The sequence below is a fragment of the Theropithecus gelada genome, chromosome 2 (genome assembly GCF_003255815.1).
Source record: "Theropithecus gelada isolate Dixy chromosome 2, Tgel_1.0, whole genome shotgun sequence".
Classification (NCBI taxonomy): domain Eukaryota; kingdom Metazoa; phylum Chordata; class Mammalia; order Primates; family Cercopithecidae; genus Theropithecus; species Theropithecus gelada.
In genome coordinates this window covers 98,731,121-98,747,493 of record NC_037669.1, presented here as the reverse complement: position 1 = coordinate 98,747,493, position 16,373 = coordinate 98,731,121, and the positions used below count along the sequence as shown (strand labels likewise).

The 16,373-nt window shown below is 38.4% G+C and overlaps 1 protein-coding gene across 4 annotated transcripts in view; it reads right to left on the bottom strand.

The window, feature by feature from the left end:
• ULK4 (unc-51 like kinase 4) overlaps positions 1–16,373 on the bottom strand; it is a 696,865-nt gene that overhangs the window by 362,787 nt on the left and 317,705 nt on the right. For all 4 annotated transcript variants that reach the window (XM_025376619.1, XM_025376622.1, XM_025376621.1 and 1 more), the window contains one exon: positions 3,482–3,530. In XM_025376619.1, the coding sequence (XP_025232404.1) occupies positions 3,482–3,530 (49 nt within the window). The remainder of the gene's footprint in view (positions 1–3,481; positions 3,531–16,373) is intronic.

Below are 16,373 nucleotides of genomic sequence, written 5' to 3'. Positions count from 1 at the left end.
CACTCCCTTCCCTGGGGTGCATAGCTTTCCACGCCTACCTTCGTTAACAGCTCCTATAACGCTCCTACCTGATCATGCATGTACACATCACTCTCTCCCTGCAGTGTGAACTTAGAGGGCCTACCCATTAGCCCTCCAGACAGGAAGCAGCACTGTGCCTTCTCAGTAGGTAGTGACAACTGGAGATAATTTTTATTTTTTTTCCAAAATAATAAAAATTAATTTCAATTGGTTATCTATTTAACCAGTTTGAATCCATACTTGGAGCTCGTAGTTTGCCACACAACTTCAGAAATGTCTGTTCTTCCTAAGATTTCCACTTGGCTATTTTGTATAGATAGAATGTCAAATTCAGAATTGTAGTTCCTCCACCTCATTTGTTTGCATAAAACTACAGGAAAAGACAGAGAAGCTGCCTGCAGTTCCTGCCCATCAGAAAACACAGGCTCACTTTCTTAATGGAAGACATCTAGGAGAGAAGCACATCACAGGAGAAACTCTAGAAAGGAAGAAGGAAGTTACAAAGCTCATAAGCAGGTTTTAAGTATATCAGACAGAAGCTGAAAAACAGGGATGGGCTAAGAGTAAAGAAAAAAGTCCATCAGGAGGTCACAGAAGACTACCAGCTAAAAGAATTAAATGCTGTTTGGCTGTTCTCTTAATGGGTTGCCAGAAGGCATAAGTAGCAGCCAAGCATGCAGGGCCCCACACAATCTTCTCATTATGCCTTTTTCTGATCAAATCACTGCAAAGAAGCTGCCATATATATGCTAGACACCACCAAGGCACTCAAACTTAGAAACCAAACCAAATTGAAATATATACTATGTTTCCTTGAAACTAGAAATCCATCAGTTCTAAGATGCACCATTATTTTATCAAGCACTAAGAAAGAAAAATGCTGCCAATTAAACTATGACATGGTTTCTTATTACTTAGAATTTTTATCTTCTTTTTATGAAAGAGCTCTTTTAGAGTTATTCAGACATAGATTTTTATAATATATCACTTTTAGGCATTTATAAAAAGGAAAATAAAACTGAAATAAATGGTTAAGGCAATGACAACCAGGTCACCTGGCTGAAAGCAACTGTAAAACACCAATGATTTGGAAAGTATATCTCAGCTTCAGAAATGTTAAAATCTGGGGGAAAAAAAATGTGCATCACAGAATCAAGAAAATACTGTATTATATCTAGCTTGGTGACAACAATTTTAAAAGGACAAATAATAGTTCACAGCATAACTGCTACAAAGACATTTCATCGATTGAAAAATGTATTTCTATACAGAAAAAAGTTGAGATTATTCAACTCAAAAAAGACAAAAGTAGAATAGGAACTTAATAATGTTCTTCAAGGACATCAAACTCCTGCCTCATAAAGTAGTGATTTCCAACACTTTTCTTCTTTACTTTTTAGCAGCAAGATCTCTTTTTCAGATAATGTCCTACAAGAAATCTGAGCATGGAACTGTTCTGGTTAGAGAAAGAGCACCATCCCTGACATGCCTGCAAGACCACAGGGCTTAGGACTGGCTAAAATGGTGATCTGGAGGGTAGATGGCACCTTCTACCCATTCCCTATGACAGCTACACCACAATGACAAGGTTCAAATTGTGGCATTAATCAATTATTTAAACATTTATTATGGTTTGTAAAATACAAAACACTTGTTGGGTGCTCAGTACACAGAGATTAATCAAGTACGAAGGGGTTCTGGTAAACTACCAAAAGGAATTTTTTTTTTCTTTTTTTTTTTTGGAGTCGGAGTCTCGCTCTGCCACCCAGGCTGGAGTGCAGTGGCGGGATCTCAGCTCACTGCAAGCTCCGCCTCCCGGGTTTACGCCATTCTCCTGCCTCAGCCTCCCAAGTAGCTGGGACTACAGGCGCCTACCACATCAAAAGAAATTTTTTATGTTGAGATTTTAGACCTTGAGATGATTGCCAAAGGATAAGGTAACAACTTTCTGTCAGCCACAAAAGGAGTTATATTGATCTAACAGGTTAGAAGCCCTCCTGCCACAGCAAGAGGATGAATCATGTAGACCCATTAAGGCCCATTCTAGCTCCAGGATGTCTATAAAATGAGTCTCTTTCCAAATGCATTCAAATGTGGCTGAGTTCGGACAGCCTTGGCTCTTGCCCCATACCCAACCATGTGGCCAAACTTAGCAGTTTGCTAGACCACTGTCCTCCAAAACAAATCCAACTCCATAACAAATTGGCAAATAATGTGTATCTGACTGAAGGTAGAAAAATACACATATCCATATCACTGGTGAAACTTTAACATCTCCATTAGAGAGCTCTTGATCGCCACATTTCTTCATCTGCCTCTTCTCTATCCTTTCTCTAAAATCCCTTTTTACAATTCTAAGCAACTCAGTCCAGGCACTAACTTTACATGTTCCACTCATCAAGGCAGCTGTCATCTTGTCACCTGAACGTGCTCTGGGAATAGTACCCATTCCCATTTCTACTCCCCATCCAATGCAAATAGCTCAGCAAATCCACTCAGCTCTTCTGAAAATCTGTAGCTAAGAAAAATAAACTTTTCACCATACGGACATGACAGAACAAAAATGATTTATAGAATACTATTTTAAGATGATTAAGGAAAATTGATTTCCCATTTGTATGGTTATCAGACTATCACAACTAATGCTCCCCCACTGATGACCAAGGTAAGTTAGGCTGATCTGGCTGGGGAAGTGCCCCCTCTGTTGTGCCTTGTGCTGTTACTGAGCTAGGGAGGTAAAGTACTTAGGAGAAGAGGATAACACACCCAGGCACAAGAGAACCTTTCTTTGGCAATGGGCACTTGCTTGCAAGAACCAACTCAGTTTTCAACCTAATTCACAGGTCTGTATTTGGCATAATTAGAGATTTATCAGAGACAAAGAAAGTTGACCCTGCATCCCATTTTATTCTCTACACATAGGAAACACAGAGGAAAGATTTTCTTTAACAGATGGTTTTAAATTAAACTGTATTCTGTGAACAGAAAAATGGTATATGGAAGCTAAGCTATTCTAAGTTCTGAAGAAGACAACTTTCTGACCACAGGCATAAAACTGCTAATCTGGTACCCAGTAACTGCAAAGTCAGAGGGTTTCATACTGAGCACCAGAAAATTCATATTGAAGTGTAGCAATAATTATTCTTCCCTCTCTATACAAACCAACCTCAGATAAAGTAATCTATGTCAGAAAATATACATTGTGTAATACAACAGAGCTAAAATGTAAAAGATTTGTGGAAAGAGGGCAGTCATTAACCTGTATCACTGCATTAATTTCAGAGCTTGACATTCCTTTATAGATAAGGAAGCTGAAGTCCAGTGAGGTTAAGTGTGATGATGATGGACATACAATGCTTCAGGGCAGAGTCAGGGTTAGCAACACAGTCATACAATGTGGTTAAAATCTTTACAATTTCAAAATTTCATTTGAATTTCAAATGCACATTTCCGTTCTTACCAGAGTTACTTCAAAAATGAGTGGGATCAGTTTGCTTTCTTCCACAAGTCTGTTAAAAAAAAAAGATAAAAAGATAGGTACACATTAGACAATTCATATTTACACTGATGGCCTGATATAAAGCACTGCAGCACCCATGTTTTATTGCTAAAATTCCATGACTAAGAAAAAGTATGATTAAACATTCATTTCTAAGACACAACTATAGCTATTAAACAAGAAATATGAGGCTTTTTTGCAAGTGACTACTAGCTTAGCCTTATTGATGTGTAGCAAGTAAAATCTCAAATAGACTGGTATTTTTAATGTAAGAATTAAAATTCACAATTATTATAAAGACTATCAAAATAGGTAATATCATCCGAAATAATGTAACCAACCCTCTCTGCACTGTTAAATCATAAAATGACACACTGTAATTCTTTATATATGCCTCATTAGCTGTCTTCTCAGCATTAACAAATTAATGTATGATGAATTTTAATGATCTTTAATTTTAAAAAAATTAGACACCAATCACCTGGTAGACACTAGGCACTTTCCCTCATCAAATCTAGTTATCAATTGACATCAATTGTAATAGAAGAATTTTTTCATAAAAGAGAAAACAGCCTTGATAAAACCTAAATCATTCAAAAGTCACAATTTTGATTAAGAACAGTATTTGTGACATCCAGGGAGGGGCCAAGAAGGCCGAATAGAAACAGTTCCGGTCTGCAGCTCCCAGCGAGATCAACACAGAAGGCGGGTGATTTCTGCATTTCCAACTGAGGTACCCAGTTCATCTCACTGGGCCTGGTTAGGCAGCGGGTCCAACCCACAGAGGGGTAGCAGAAGCAGGGTGGGGCGTCGCCTCACCAGGGAAGTGCAAGGGGCTGGGGACCTCCCTCCCCACAGCCAAGGAAAGCCCTGAGGAACTGTGCTACCCCACTGGGTTACTACGCTTTTCCCACAGTTTTTGCAATCTGCAGAACAGGAGATTCTGTGTGTGCCTACACCACCAGGGTCCTGGGTGTCAAGAACAAAACTGGGCGGCTGTTTGGGCATTCACCAAGCTAGAGGTAGCGACAGGAGTTTTTTTTCATACCCCAGCAGCGCCTGGAACCTCATCTAGACAGAACCGAGGGGGCTGAAGCCAGGGAGTCACGTGGTCTCGCTCGGGGGAGGGGGGGGTCCTACTCTCAGGGAGCCCGGCAAGCTAAGAACCACTGGCTTGAAATTCTCACTGCCAGCACAGCAGTCTGAAGTCGACCTGGGGCGATTGAGCTTGGTGGGGGGAGGGACCTCTGCCATTACTGAGACTAGTAGGTGATTTTTCCCTGATAGTGCTAAGGAGGCTGGGCAGGGCAAAGCAGCTGTAGCCAGACTGCTTCTCCAGATTCCTCCTCACTGGGCAGGGCATCTCTGTAGGAAAGGTAACAGCCCAACTCAGGGGCTTACAGACAAAACCCCAATCTCCCTGGGACAGACCCCCTGGGGGAAGGGGTGGCTGTGGATACAGATTCAGCAGATTTAATTGTTCCTGCCTGCCAGCTCTGAAGAGAACAGCTAATGATCTTGACAAGAGGGATTCTCCCAGCACAGAGCACCAGCTCTGCTAAGGGACAGGCTGCCTTCTCATGTGGGTCCCTGACCCCCGAGCCTCCTGACTGGGAGAAACCTCCAAACAGGGGTCGACAGACACCTCATACAGGAGAGCGCTGGCTAGCATCAGGCCAGTGCCCCTCTGGGACAAAGCTTCCTGAGGAAGAAGCAGGCAGCAATCTTTGCTGTTCTGCGCCTCCACTGGTGATACCCAGACAAACAGGGTCTGGGGTGGACCTCCAGCAAACTGCAGTAGACCTGCAGAAGAGGGGCCTGATTGTTTGAAGAAAAAGTAACAAACAGAAAACAACAACATCAACATCAACATAAAAAACCCCCACACAAAAACCCCATCCAAAGGTCATCAAAGATCAAAGGTAGATAAATCCATGAAGATGAGGAAAAGCCAGCACAAAAACGCTGAAAATTCCAAAATCCAGAATGCCACTTCTCTTCCAGATGATTGCAACTCCTCTCCAGCAAAGGCACAAAACTGGATGGAGAATAAGTTTGACAAATTGACAGTAGTAGGCTTCAGAAGGCAGGTAACAACAAACTCCTCTGAGCTAAAGCAGTATGTTCTAACCCAATGCAAGGAAGTTAAGAACCTTAATAAAAGGTTACAGGATCTGCTTACTAGAACAACCAGTTTAAAGAGAAACATAAATGACCTGATGGAGCTGACAAACACAGCATGAGAACTTTGAGAAGTATACACAACTATCAATAGCCAAATCGATCAAGTGGAAGAAAGGATATCAGAGATTGAAGATCAACTTACTGAAATAAGGCATGAAGACAAGATTAGAGAAAAAAGAAGGAAAAGGAATGAACAAAGCCTCCAAGAAATATGGGACTATGTGAAAAGACCAAACCTATGATTGATTGGTGTACCTGAAAGTGATGGGGAGAAGGGAACAAAGTTAAAAAACATATTTCAGGATATTATCCAGGAGAACTTCCCCAACCTAGCAAGATAGGCCAACATTCAAATTCAGGAACATGACTAAGATACTCCTCAAGAAGAAACTCCAAGAAACATAATTGTCAGATACTCCAAGGTTGAAATGAAGGAAAAAAATGTTAAGGGCAGCCAGAGAGAAAGGTCAGGTATCTACAAAGGGAAGCCCATCAGACTAACAGCGGATCTCTCTGCAGAAACCCTATAAGCCACAAGAGCGTGGGGGCCAATATTCAGCATTCTTAAAGAAAAGAATTTTCAACCCAGAATTTCTTATCCAGCCAAACTAAGTTCCATACGTGAAAGAGAAATAAAATCCTTTCCAGACAAGCAAATGCTGAGGGATTTTGTCACTACCAGGCCTGCTTTACAAGAGCTCCTGAAGGAAGCACTAAATATGGAAAGGAAAAACTGGTACCAGCCATGGCAAAAACACACCAAAATATAAAGACTAATGACACTATGTAGAAATTGCATCAACTAATGCGCAAAATAACCAGCTAGCATCATGATGACAGGATCAAATTCACACAGAACAATATTAACCTTAAATGTAAAAGGGCTAAATTCTCCAATTAAAAAACACTGACTGGCAAATTAGATAAAGAGTCAAGACCCACTGGGGTGCTGTATTCAGGAGAACCATCTCACATGCAAAGACACACATAGGCTCAAAATAAAGGGATGGAGAAATATTTACCAAGCAAATGGAAAGAAAAAAAAAAAGCAAGGGTTGCAATCCTAGTCTCTGACAAAATAGACTTTAAACCAACAGAGATCAAAAAAGACAAAGAAGGGCATTACATAATGGTAAAGGGATCAATGCAAGAAGAAGAGCTATCTATCCTAAATATATACACACCCAATACAGTAGCACCCACATTCATAAAACAAGTTCTTAGAGACCTACAAAGAGACGCAGACCCCCAACAATAATAGTGGGAGATTCTAACAAGCCACTGTCAATATTAGACAGACGAACAAGACAAAAAATTAACAAGAATATTCAGGACTTGAACTCAGCTCTGGACCAAGTGGACCTAATAGACATCTATAGAACTCTCCACCACAAATCAACAGACTATACATTCTTCTCAGTGCCACATAGCATGTATTCTAAAATTGACCACATAATTAGGAGTAAACACTCCTCAGCAAATGCGAAAGAAAGGGTATCATAACAAACAGTATCTCAGACCACAGTGCAATCGAATTAGAAATCAGGATTGAGAAATTTACTCAAAACCACACAACTACATCGAAACTGAACAACCTGCTCCTGAATGACTACTAGGTAAATAACGAAATGAAGGCAGAATAAAGTTATTTGAAACCAATGAAAACAAAGACATGATGTACCAGAATCTCTGGGACACAGCTAAAGCAGAGCTTAGAGGGAAATTTATAGCACTGAATGCCCACAGGAGAAAACGGGCGAGATCTAAAATCGACACCCTAACATCATAATTAAAAAAAACTAGAGAAGCATGAGCAAACAAATTCAAAAGCTAGGAGAAGACAAGAAATAACTAAGATCAGAGCAGAACTGAAGGAGATGGAGACACGAAAAACCCTTCAAAATAATCAATGAATCCAGGAGCTGGTTTTTAGAAAAGATTAACAAAACAGATGGAACACTAGCTAGACAAAGAGAAAAGATAGAAGAATCAAATAGACACAATAAAAAATGATAAAAGGGATATCACCACTGATCCCACAGAAATACAAACTACCATCAGAGAATACTACAAAAACCTCTATGCAAATAAACAAGAAAATCTAGAAAAAATGGATAAATTCCTGCACATATACACCCTCCCAAGACTAAACCATGAAGAACTCGAATCCCCGAATAGACCAATAAGAAGATTTGAAATTGAGGGAGTAATTAATAACCTACCAACCAAAAAAAGCCCAGGACCAGACAAATTCACAGTCGAATTCTACCAAATGGAGCTGCTACCATTGCTTCTGGAACTATTCCAAACAATAGAAAAAGAAGGACTCCTCCCTAACTCATTTTATGAGGCCAGCTTCATCCTGATACCAAAACCTGCCAGAGATACAACAAAAACAACAAAAAAAATTTCAGGCCAATATCCCAGATGAACATCAATGTGAAAATCCTTAATAAAATACTGGCAAACTGAATCCAGCAGCACATCAAAAAACTTATCTACCACAATCAAGTTGGTTTCATCCTTGGGATGCAAAGCTGGTTCAACATACGCAAATAAATAAATGTAATCCATCATGTAAACATAACAAATGACAAAACCACATGATTATCTCAATAGATGCAGAAAAGGCCTTCAGTAAGATTCCACATCCCTTCATGCTAAAAACTCTCAATAAACTAGGTATTGACGGAACATATCTCAAAATAATAAGCGCTATTTATGACAAATCTATAGCCAATATCATATGGAATGGGCAAAAGCTGGAAGCATTCCCTCTGAAAACTGACACAAGACAAGGATGCCCACTCTCACCACTCCTATTCAACATAGTATTGGAGTTCTGGCCAGGGCAATCAGGCAAGAGAAAGAAATAAAGGGTATTCAAATAGGAAGAGAGGAAGTCAAATTGTCTCTGTTTGCAGATGACATTTTTATATATCTAGAAAACCCCATTGTCTCAGCCCAAAAATTCCTTAAGCTGATAGCAACTTCAGCAAAGTCTCAGGATACAAAATTAATGTGCAAAAATCATAAGCATTCCTATACACCAACAATAAACAAGCAAAGAGTCAAATCATGAGTGAACTCCCATTCAAAATTGCCACAAAGAGAATAAACTACTTAGAAATACAACTTACAAGGGATGTGAAGGACCTCTTCAAAGAGAACTACAAACCACTGATCAAGGAAATAAGAGAGGACACAAACAAATGGGAAATCATTCCATGCTCATGGATAGGAAGAATCAATATTGTGAAAATGGCCATACTGCCCAAAGTAACTTATAGATTCAATACTATTCCTATCAAGCTACCATTGACTTTCTTCGTGGAATTAGAAAACTATTTTAAATTTCATATGGAACCAAAAAAGAGCCTGTATAGCCAAGACAATCCTAAGCAAAAAGAACAAAGCTGGAGGCATCATGCTACCTGACTTCAAACTATACTAAAAGACTACAGTAACCAAAACAGCACAGTGCTGGTACCAAAACAGATATATAGACCAATGGAACAGAACAGAGACCTCAGAAATAACATCACACATCTACAACCATCTGATCTTCAACAAACCTGACAAAAACAAAAATGGGAAAAGTGTTCTCTATTTAATAAATAGTGCTGGGAAAACTGGTTAGCCACATGCAGAAAACTGAAACTGAACCCCTTCCTTACACTTTATACAAAAATTAACTCGAGATGAACTAAATAGTTAAATGTAAAACCCAAAACCATAAAAACCCTAGAAGAAAATCTAGGCAATACCATTCAGGACATAAGCATGGACAAAGACTTAATGACTAAAACACCAAAAGCAATGACAACAAAAGCCAAAATTGACAAATGGGATCTAATCAAACAAAAGAGCTCTGCACAGCAAAAGAAACTATCCTCAGAGTAAAAAGGCAACCAACAGAATAGGATAAAATTTTTGCAATTTTTCTATCTGACATAGGTCTAACAGCCAGAATCTACAAGGAACCTAAACAAATTTACAAGAAAAAAACAAACAACCCCATCAGAAAGTAGGCGAAGGATATGAACAGACCCTTCTCAAAAGAAGATATTTATGTGGCCAACAAACATATGAACAAGAGCCATCATCACTGGTCATTAGAGAAATGCAAATCAAAATTGCAATGAGATACCATCTCAAGCCAGTTAGAATGGTAATTATTAAAAAGTCAGGAAACAACAGATACTGGCAAGGCTGTGGAGAAATAGGAACATTTTTACACTGTTGGTGGGAGTGTAAATTAGTTCAACCACTCAGAAAGACAGTGTGGCAATTCCTCAAGGATCCAGAACCAGAAATACCATTTGACCCATTTGGGTATATACCCAAACGATTATAAATAATTCTGCTATAAAGACACATGCACACATATGTGTTTATTGCAGCAGTATTTACACTAGTAAAGACTTGGAATCAACCCAAATGCCCATCAATGATAAACTGGATAAAGAAAATGTGGCACATGTACACCATGGAATGCTATGCAGCCAGGAAAATTATGAGTTCATGTCCTTTGCAGGGACATGGATGAATCTGGAAACCATCATTCTCAGCAAACTAACACAGGAACAGAAAACCAAACGCTGCATGTTCTCACTCATAAATGGGAGTTAAACAATGAGAACACAAGGACACCGGGAGGGGAACATCACACATCAGGGCCTGTCGGGGAGTGGAGGGAAAGGGGAGGGAGAACATTAGGACAAATACCTAATGCATATGGAGCTTAAAACCTAGATGATAGGTTGATAGGTGCAGCAAACCACCATGGTGCATGTATACCTATGTAACAAACCTGCACATTCTGCACATGTACCCCCAAACTTAAATTAAAATAAAAAAAGAACAATATTTGAATCTCTAAATACTATTTTAGTCCAGGGTTCAGCAAACATTTTTTCTATAATAGTCCAAATAGTTAATAGTCCAAATATTTCAGGCTTTGCAGGCCACACGGTCTCTATAACAACTACTCAACTCTGTCATCATAAAGTAAAAGCAGCCATAAAGAATATGGAAAGAAATAAACATGGGTATATTCCAATAAAACTTTATCTATAAACAGGCAGTGGGCCATGTTTAGGGGAAAGCTATAGTTTGCAGGTTTCTGCTTCAGTCCAAAAAATAAAATAAAATCATATTCCTTTCTACTATTTTACTAGAATTTTGTGTGATAAATTACAGAGCTTAAGACAAACATGTTGCATATGTTGTAGGTACGTGCAGTTTGTCTATTTTACAGAAAACACCAGATATTTAATAGTATGATTAAATGCTCATGGATAGAAAGGGAATTTTAACATCTGGCCTCCCAGGAGTTTGTCTATGATAATACATTGATAAAAGAAAAGCCTATGAGACTAACCAAAAAAGATCACAGTGTTTACATATATTTGTGAAGGGAAAATGAATACAGAGATTTACCAAAGACTGAAGCACTTATAAAGTCTACCTTGATGTCTAGCAAAAATAAATGTGATTACTATTCATTGCAGCGTTATCCACAATAGCCAAGATATGGAAACAACCTAAATGCCCATCAGTGGATGAATAGAAAAAAATGCAGCATATGTACACAATGGAATACTCATTGGCCTTAAAGAAACAAGAAACTCTCATTTGTGACAATATGGATGAATTATCCTAAGTGAAACAAGCCAAGCACAGAAAAACAAATACTACATGATCTCACTTATATGTGGACTCTAAAAAAGTCAAACTCAGAAAAGTAGAAGGTAGAATGGTGGTTACCAAAGTGGGAAGGTGTGGACGAGAAAAGGAGAGATATAATCAAAGGGTACAAAGATAAGTTAGACAGGAGGAATAAGTTAGTTAATAATAGTGTAGTATGTATTTCAAAATTACTACAAGAGTAGCTTTTAAGTGTTCCCACCACAAAGAAATGATAAGTACGTAAAGTGATGGACATGTTAATTAGCCTAATTTACTCATTCCGCAATGTACATACATAACATTACACTCTATGCCATAAATACACAATTATAATTGTCAGTTAAAAATAAAATATAATTTTAAATAATGTTGATAAATTTTAAAAATAAATAAATGTGATCAGTTCTGTAGTTTCAATGAAAAAAGTTTTGGTGACAAATGTTAAGTTCATTCATATTTTCTCTCTTTCCTGGGCAATTGAATGAAGGCCCAGATGTGAGGCTGAGGCTCCTTACATCATGCCTAGGTAGGACAGGAAACGCACAGACTCAAAACCACAAACAACTTCAGGCCCAGCACATTCACAGTCTTCTGCCTCGGTTTCCTTAAATTTGTCTTCTTAAATTTTTATGATATATACCATTATTAAGCCTGGGCTAAAATAGCCAAGCACATACATCTCAGAGTTGCCCTGGCAATCAAGGCCAATGAAGTCAGAAGAAATAAACGCCACGACTTCTCCAATGGTACCTGGAAGATCCAGAGCATCACTCACAACACCGGACCTTTGATGGTAGTATTTTAAACTATGTTCTACTAAGGCATAACCATGCAAAACTATCTTAATTCCTTCTTAAGAATTGCAGCTAGTTCTTCTCCAGGTCTCTGCATAATGCGCAGGCTGGCCTGGATTACCTCTTAAGTCTCTTTGACTATAAATGCTAACATTCCATTCTCACATTCTTCTGAATACAATATACCATAACAATTTTTGTTCTTTGATTTGACTATGTAGCTCTAAACATAATTTAGAGCTACATAAATTATTCCTGAGTAAATAAAAAGAGAATTCAAGCTAAGTAATTTTTTAGTTAAAAAAAAATCTGTATAGTTTTCTATAACTTATGAACTCACCTCAAATGTAATTTCAACAGACGTATGTTAAAGCAAGTAAGGAAGAAGGGTGGCTGCAAACATTTACACTTCTCTAAGGCAAAATTTTTCTAAATTGTGAGAAGTGATCAATAAGTGGACAATAAGATGAGTTTACTGGTTATTGACTAGCATGTTTTTAATTAAAAATAATAAAGAATATCCAAGGGCATTGCACATAGTATTGTTCTGTAATGTATTGAGTGGTAGTATAAAATGCTTTTCTTTTTTTTTAACCATGAATTGAATAACTTTTGATAAAACATCTGATATCCACAGATTTAAGGAGATTACTTTAGAGACAATATTCATTTCTCTTTCAGTATGTCCTTAAAATGCGATTTTTAAAAAATCAGTCTCCTTACTTTAAGCATCTCCTCTCACACAAGCATAGGTCCAATTGGTGGAGACAGTGGTCGAACCCCAACGCGCTCTGAGTCATAGCACCATCTACTCAGCACACCCTTCATTTGATGCGGACTTTGGAGAGCAACTCCAGTGCTCAGCCTCACAAGGGAAAGGAGGATGAGGCTTACCACTACTAAAAGTTGATGTTGTTGATTTCTAGAGAATTATCAGACAGCAAGTATTCAATAATCATAGCAGATCTTAGAAAACAATGATGCAGGGATATTGGTCTAAAATTCTCTTTTTTTCTTGTATCTCTGTCAGGCTTTGGTATCAGGATGATGTTGGCCTCATAAAATGAGTTAGGGAGGATTCCCTCTTTTCTATTGATTGGAATAGTTTCAGAAGGACTGGTGCCAACTCCTCCTTGTACCTCTGGTAGAATTCGGCTGTGAATCCGTCTGGTACTGGACTTTTTTTGGTTGGTAGGCTATTAATTATTGCCTCAATTTTAGACCTATATCGCTGATGAACATCGATGCACAAATCCTCAATAAAATACTGGCAAACCGAATCCAGCAGCACATCAAAAAGCTTACACACCATGATCAAGTGGGCTTCATCCCTGGGATGCAAGGTTGGTTCAATGTACACAAATCAATAAATGTAATCCAGCATATAAACAGAACCAAACACAAAAACCACATGATTATCTCAATAGATGCAGAAAAGGCCTTTGACAAAATTCAACAGCCCTTCATGCTAAAAACTCTCAATAAATTAGGTACTGATGGAATGTACCTCAAAATAATAAGAGCTATTTACGACAAACCCACAGCCAATATCATACTGAATGGGCAAAAACTGGAAGCATTCCCTTTGAAAACTGGCACAAGACAGGGATGCCCTCTCTCACCACTCCTATTCAACATAGTGTTGGAAGTCCTGGCTAGGGCAATCAGGCAAGAGAAAGAAATAAAGGGTATTCAGTTAGGAAAAGAAGTCAAATCGTCCCTTTTTGCAGATGACATGATTGTATATTTAGAAAACCCCATTGTCTCAGCCCAAAATCTCCTTAAGCTGATAAGCAACTTCAGCAAAGTCTCAGGATACAAAATCAGTGTGCAAAAATCACAAGCATTCTTATACACCAGTAACAGACAAACAGAGAGCCAAATCATGAATGAACTTCCATTCACAATAGCTTCAAAGAGAATAAAATACCTAGGAATCCAACTTACAAGGGATGTCAAGGATCTCTTCAAGGAGAACTACAAACCACTGCTCAGTGAAATAAAAGAGGACACAAACAAATGGAAAAACATACCATGCTCATGGATAGGAAGAATCAATATTGTGAAAATGGCCGTACTGCCCAAGGTTATTTATAGATTCAATGCCATCCCCATTAAGCTACCAATGAGTTTCTTCACAGAATTGGAAAAAACTGCTTTAAAGTTCATATGGAACTAAAAAAGACCCCCATTGCCAAGACAATCCTAAGCCCAAAGAACAAAGCTGGAGACATCACGCTACCTGACTTCAAACTATACTACAAGGCTACAGTAACCAAAACAGCATGCTACTGGTACCAAAACAGAGATATAGACCAATGGAACAGAACAGAGTCCTCAGAAATAATACCACACATCTACAGTCATCTGATCTTTGACAAACCTGACAAAAACAAGAAATGGGGAAAGGATTCCCTATTTAATAAATGGTGCTGGGAAAATTGGCTAGCCATAGGTAGAAAGCTGAAACTGGATCCTTTCCTTACTCCTTATACAAAAATTAATTCAAGATGGATTAGAGACTTAAATGTTAGACCTAAAACCATAAAAACCCTAGAAGAAAACCTAGGTAATACCATTCAGGACATAGGCATGGGCAAGGACTTCATGTCTAAAACACCAAAAGCAATAGCAACAAAAGCCAAAATTGACAAATGGCATCTTATTAAACTAAAGAGCTTCTGCACAGCAAAAGAAACTACCATCAGAGTGAACAGGCAACCTACAGAATGGGAGAAAATTTTTGCAATGTACTTATTTGACAAAGGGCTAATATCCACAACCTATAAAGAACTCAATCAAATTTACAAGAAAAAACCCCATCAAAAAGTGGGCAAAGGATATGAACAGACGTTTCTCAAAAGAAGACATTCATACAGCCAACAGACACATGAAAAAATGCTCATCATCACTGGCCATCAGAGAAATGCAAATCAAAACCACAATGAGACACCATCTCACACCAGTTAGAATGGCAATCATTAAAAAAATCAGGAAACAACAGGTGCTGGAGAGGATGTGGAGAAATAGGAACACTTTTACACTGTTGGTGGCACTGTAAACCAGTTCAACCATTGTGGAAAACAGTGTGGCGATTCTTCAAGGATCTAGAACTAGAAATACCATTTGACCCAGCCATCCCATTACTGGGTATATACCCAAAGGATTATAAGTCATGCTGCTATAAAGACACATGCACACGTATGTTTATTGAGACACTATTCACAATAGCAAAGACTTGGAATCAACCCAAATGTCCATCAATAACAGACTGGATTAAGAAAATGTGGCACATATACACCATGGAATACTATGCAGCCATAAAAAAGGATGAGTTTGTGTCCTTTGTAGGGACATGGATGCAGCTGGAAACCATCATTCTCAGCAAACTGTCGCAAGAACAGAAAACCAAATACCGCATGTTCTCACTCGTAGGTGGGAATTGAACAATGAGATCACTTGGACACAGGAAGGGGAGCATCACACACCGGGTCCTATTGTGGGGAGTGGGTACGGGGGAGAGATAGCATTAGGAGATACACCTAATGTAAATGACGAGTTAATGGGTGCAGCACACCAACATGGCACATATATACATATGTAACAAACCTGCACGTTGTGCACATGTACCCTAGAACTTAAAGTATAATAAATAAATTTTAAAAAAAAGAAAAGAATGACGCAAAAGGCTCTTTTACTATTGGGCTCTGTTGTGGTTGGCCACCATGACTTAAATCATCTGTATCATTTTACTACGTGAGCTTGTTATATCCTAAATCTGAAAAGAATAATTGTCTGTAATTTACGGACAGCCTGAAAGACAAGAAGTAAAGAGATTTACCTAAATTTTTTTAAGCCAAAACCAAACAAAATGAAGATCTTTTTGAAATGATCCCTGATCTTCAAAGGATTGTGAACATATTAACTCTGTTACAGTATACTTTTCTTCCTTTACTTTAGCCAGCTAAGCACACTGTATTTAAGTAACTCCAGATGAGCAAACTGAAATATACTTCACTTCCCAAATGCAGTTTCCAGGACCACTTTACCCTGGGGTTGGTTGGTTGGTTTCCCCTTTAATGGTGCCATTTAATGACAGATTTTATGTGGTTAAGGAGTCTCCCTTACAAAGTTTGGGTTCAGAAATGATTTTGTATATCTGTGGTTTATACTATTAACAAAGG